General features: G+C 27.8%; 1 protein-coding gene across 1 annotated transcript; it reads right to left on the reverse strand.

The window, feature by feature from the left end:
* Positions 1–1,271: 1,271 nt before the first annotated feature.
* Positions 1,272–4,025, reverse strand: LOC107474556 (legumin B). The gene is made up of 4 exons (XM_016094177.3): positions 3,668–4,025; positions 2,936–3,180; positions 2,005–2,466; positions 1,272–1,791 (listed from the first exon to the last, which is right to left on the reverse strand). The coding sequence occupies exons 1-4, from the start codon at positions 3,957–3,959 to the stop codon at positions 1,414–1,416; spliced, it is 1,377 nt and encodes a 458-aa protein (XP_015949663.1). The 5' UTR covers positions 3,960–4,025; the 3' UTR covers positions 1,272–1,413.
* Positions 4,026–5,423: the final 1,398 nt, after the last annotated feature.

The following is a 5,423-nucleotide window of genomic DNA, read 5'->3' on the forward strand; positions in this document are numbered from 1 at the left end:
AGGGTTTTTTTATTTTTTCTTTTAAATTTTATAACTTTTTTATTAAAATATGGGTAGTTTAGGAATAATATAAAAAAATTATTAAAAATGACGATTTTAATAAAAAAAACGTTAAGGACGATTTTAAATTAAAAATTAGATGAGAGACGGTTTCAATTTTCACTCTTAACGTTAGAAACTAAAATGATACTTACTTCTAAATTTATCTATATGTTTTTTGGCCGAAGTAGTTGACAGTGGCAAGGAAGAACTACTTTTGCAAATTCTCTGCTACTACTACATATTCATGCCAAAACATAAATGGATATAGAGTGAAAGAGAGTATAAAGCTAACCTTCTTTAGCTGCTTTTCTATTTATGTAGCATTTTAAGTACGAGAAATATTCAAGGACAAGCAGAATTTATTAATTTTAGCTATTATTTTTAGTTATTAATTTAATTTTTTTAGTATAATAATTTAATAATATATTTTTAATTTATATTTTTAAATATTAATAACTAACTACTAATTAAAAATAATAAATTCTATTAGTCTTTTAACATTTGATTTTTAGTAAAATTCAGTTCAAAGTGTAAACCTGTTACTTATAAAAGAAATGAAAAATGAGATTACTCTATGATATTAGAAGGATATCTACATTTATATTTTGCTAAAAAAATGTTTTCGAAGTGTAAAGCCTTGGATATAGCTCGGCTAATTGTGATTCTTCTGGAACTTATATGGTTATTGGTGATGATCTCAATTCTTACCCCTGCCATTTTAATAGGAAGAATCTCTTTGTTTTGTTTAAGATTGTAAAAGAAACATATACTGGTGTGGTATTATGCCACTATGAGAATAATGAAAAATGAAATTGAGGCAATTTCATAATTATTATCAACATTTCATAATTACTTTGCTTATATAACTAGTACTAAATGTGGCAAAATTGGAACATTGCCAACAAATTTATTCTTGAACTAATTAATAAATGTCAAAACTAATAAAAGCATCAAAAAAATGTAAAAATAATGACAAAAATAACAATTAAAATAAAAGTTTATCAAATTGATAATTTTATAAACTTATCTTTATTTGTCAAAACAAACCAAATATTATTAGATGTAGCTATATCTATGTTATCTTTAGCATATAACAAAACCTAATTATCATGTAAACTTTCATATTTTATGATTAGTTTTGCAGATAATTTTATCTTTTGTGAATATTTTTAAGAACTGAAATTATTAATTTTATACGCATATATAATTACATAATATTAACTATCAAATTAAAAAAAACAGATATAATTAAACGATTTCATGAAATATTTTATATTAATACATCAAAATTAAACATAATTTAGTCTTTTATTCCTTACTAGACATATAAGCCAGGTTTAAGAAGCTTGGTTAAGCTTGGTGAAGTAGTTGCTAGTGGGTTTCTTCAAGTGGAGGACTAATAATAGTAAGCTCTCCCTTTCGCTTCAAAAGCCTAGCTTCCTTCCTTTCCATCCGATACGAACTCATCAGCACTGCCTCGGGAATTGCGCGGACGAGGGAGAGCTCTCCGGCGAGTGTGTTGATGATGGGGTTATCACTGGTTTTGATTGCTACCCAGTCAAATGCATCACTCCCAGCCTTCTTCACAACAATGTAATGCTGTGGCACAATTAACACTTGACCCTCCTTCACCTCTTCATCCAACACCCTCTTTCCGTTCTCGTTGATTACCTGAACCAGAGCGCTTCCCCTTGTGCAGTAGATCACAGCATGGCAATTCAAATTGTAGTGAGGAACTAGAATAGCATCCTGCATTTTGGTTAAAAAGTATTACTAAAATTAAGATTATATTTTGTAACATTTTTTATTTTTATTTTTAAGTTAACAAATGTTTTAAATTTTGAAAATTTATTATTTTAATTTTAATAAGTTTGAAAGTTATATAGACATCGTAGCAATCATGTATATATACGATAATAGTTATAGTCCAAACAAAGTCTTAATATTATGTAGCAATTGTACCTTGTAGAGTACACCGCGGTCTAAACCAAGTTGGAGGTATTGAAGGACTGCCATATTGGGAGTGTTGAGGCTAGTAATGTGACCCCCACGTGGGTTATATTTGTCAGCATGCATTCTTGGTTCACCTAATGGATGCACAAATGAGTAAGAACATAGAGTTTCCTCTATACCATTAACATCACCTTTCTTCCTCTTTTCTAATCCTTCTTCTTCTTCCTCTTCTTCTGGGCTCAGCCAATCAAGTCCTTCCTTCACCAAAATGATTGAACCTCTCCAATCCTTCAAGCCTTGCACTTTCTCCGCTATCTCCCTCTGAACATTAAAAGACCCAATCAATGTCTCTAATGCTAATCCACTGAACACATTGCCTTCTTGTGCCTCTCTTTGCTTCTTCTTTATAAACCAATTATTGTTACTTTCTTCTCCCTCCTTTCCGTTTCCGTTCCCACTAAGGAGGAAGTTCTGTAATTAATATCAATGTTAAAAGATCGAATCATATTACTTATTATTTTTGTGTAATTTTGAGTGTTACATGCATATACATATAATTATTTATAGTTTAACGGTACATTTTTTCAATAAAAATAAAATTTATTAAAGTAATCTAATATTTTTATAATAATAACATAAATATTTTTAAAAAATACTGAGTATATATATTTATATACACTAATCAATTAAAAGCTAATTTTTTAATCATATAATATAAATTAGATTTAATTAAAACTAATGGTGATGTACGCCAGTTAATTTGAGGACAAGTTAACTCCCATAAAAGATTTATTCCGTGATGCATAGAAAACTAGTAAATGTATCAAATTATTATCTTAAATTTTAAATTATAAAAAAATAAATTGTATTAAATAATTAAAAATTAATTTCTTATACTTCAATTTTATTTGATGATGCCTCAAAAACTAGTGAATAGTACCCTAAATGTGGGGTCAAGTTGGTTATCAGCATTGGCGACATCGACGAGCGAGAAGAGAACAAGATCTGAGTGGCCGGTGTTGTATATCCAGTGAACCGAACTTGAAGGCACGGCAACGGCGTCGTTTTGCTCAATTGATTGAATCTTCTGGTGCTCGTCACTGTAACTGCTCATCATGCCTCTCTTTGTTGATGACCGATACATTGCCCGACACCCTGTCACCACTATTTCCATAACACCCTTACCTGCATAATTTACCGCCTCCCACAAGTTAAAACAGAGATCTTTTGACATTCATGATTGTATATTATCCAATACAAAAAATAAATTTGTCACAGATATATAATATATATTAAAAACAAATCAAATAATATATATTTTTAGATGCATTTAAAATTTTTACTAACATATGTGAAGGATGAGAAATATTAAAAGATTAATAATTTTTATTAATATCAACTAATACTTTAGAACGATATCTATGATCTAAAATTTATGATTTAATATTTAAAATTTAAAATTAATTAAATATTAATAAAAAAATAAATTTTATTAATCATGTAACATTATTTTATAAAGCGATGTAAGCAACTACTCTCTTTGTAATTGGCCCTCAAAATCTCCAATAGTTTAACACGTCTTCCGTTGAGTAACTATTTGGTGGAAGTTGAAACTAAAAGGTTTTGGTTGCAAAATCACCGAAATTTGTGAAAAGTAACCTTTAATTCTGACCTTGGAGAATATAGTGGATTCTGGGGGCATTGGTGTAAAATGGCAAGAGCAGGCCCTTGGGTCTTATAGTGTATCGAATCAACGTGACACCAATGCACTGGAGCTGCTGGCTCTTGTCATCCCAGAACTCAGCTACGCCACCTTCAGATTCAACTCGTTTTGTAGGTTCCATGACGCTGAGGTGCTCAAGACGGCACTCTCCGATTCTGTCTCCATGTGACTGCGCATGACATGTTAAACGTTCAATAAGAACGAGGTAAGCAAGTGTGAGAAAAAGTAATGATGAAGACATGATATGTTTCAAGACAAGCTTAGTAGTGATAATAGAGAAAGATAGTTCAGCAGCGAGGACCAACTAGCCTCTTTGTTTATAATATAGTGAACCTGTGAGCGTGTCCATTAAACCATTTTTTTTCAAGAAGTGTTCTTTCCTAATATATATTTTATTTTATAAAAGTGTTTTACTATTTTAAATTTTATAAAGAGAAAATTTTAGGAGTGACATCGCAATCAATTAACATAAAAGATATTTAAAAATAAAAATATTTAAAAATAAATTTAAATTCACAAAACTCATTTTTAATAGATTTTATATTAAATTTATTTGACAATTAATTATAATCCTAAAATTACTCTTTTATAAAACCAGGGCATTGTATGTTGTAACTTGTAAGGAGGGGGGTTGTTGCATGGCTGACAAACTGCAAGGAGTTAACAAATATATTGAAACTACAATTATATAGTGTTTAATTTATTTCAGATGGAAAATCTAATCCACCATATAATACCACTTCATCAAAATAACTTATATACTATTTGTCTTTGTGAAATTAATGTAGTTTCTATATCAACATTATTTATTATATAATATAAGTTTAATAAGTATCATTTTATTTTAAATATTAAATTATATATTTTTATATTTGTATTTCTCCTATATATTGCTCGTATATATATATATATCTTACACGCGAGCAATACAAATATAAAAAGTATCATTTGTCTATTAATATGTTTATAAGTTACTACTATACGTGCGTAAATAATCTAATATATTAAGATATTTAATTTTGACTTAATTAGTTAGATGATGTGTTAGAATAATGACATTTTAGATTAACTTGATTTAAATAATTATTTGACATGTTAAGATATCTAAGTAATTAAATGACGTATTAAAATATTAACATATTAGATTATTTTGATTTAATTAATTAGGATCGTTAGATTTAATTAGCTAGAAGATCATTAGTTAGTATAAAACATTTATATTAGAATATTACTAATTAATATTAATGCTGTTATATGATTATATTCATAAAATAGAGCTTTGTTTTAAATTAAATTATTAAATTAGTTAAAAGATCGATCATTAGTTAGTAGAAAATATTAGAAAATAATTAATTAATTTTTTAAATTTACATGAAGGTTTTTTTTACTAAATACTTAATTATATTAGGATATTATTAATTAATATTGTTATACGATTATATCTGTAAAATAGAATATTTTTTTAAAAAATTATTTATTTACTTAATTTTGTGAGGTTTGGCATAGTAAATTAGTGTTGCTACTACGGAGACTGTTTATGGAATTGAAGAGGACGATCCACAATTACTACTTACAATTACAAACTTTAACATACCACTCCATTACATATTACGGTATTAGTCTCGCATAGCTCTTTATGTAGGTTTTTTTTTTTTTGGTAATTATATAGTTAAGGTACAGAAATATCTAGATAACCGTATACATA

The sequence above is a fragment of the Arachis duranensis genome, chromosome 2 (genome assembly GCF_000817695.3).
Source record: "Arachis duranensis cultivar V14167 chromosome 2, aradu.V14167.gnm2.J7QH, whole genome shotgun sequence".
Classification (NCBI taxonomy): domain Eukaryota; kingdom Viridiplantae; phylum Streptophyta; class Magnoliopsida; order Fabales; family Fabaceae; genus Arachis; species Arachis duranensis.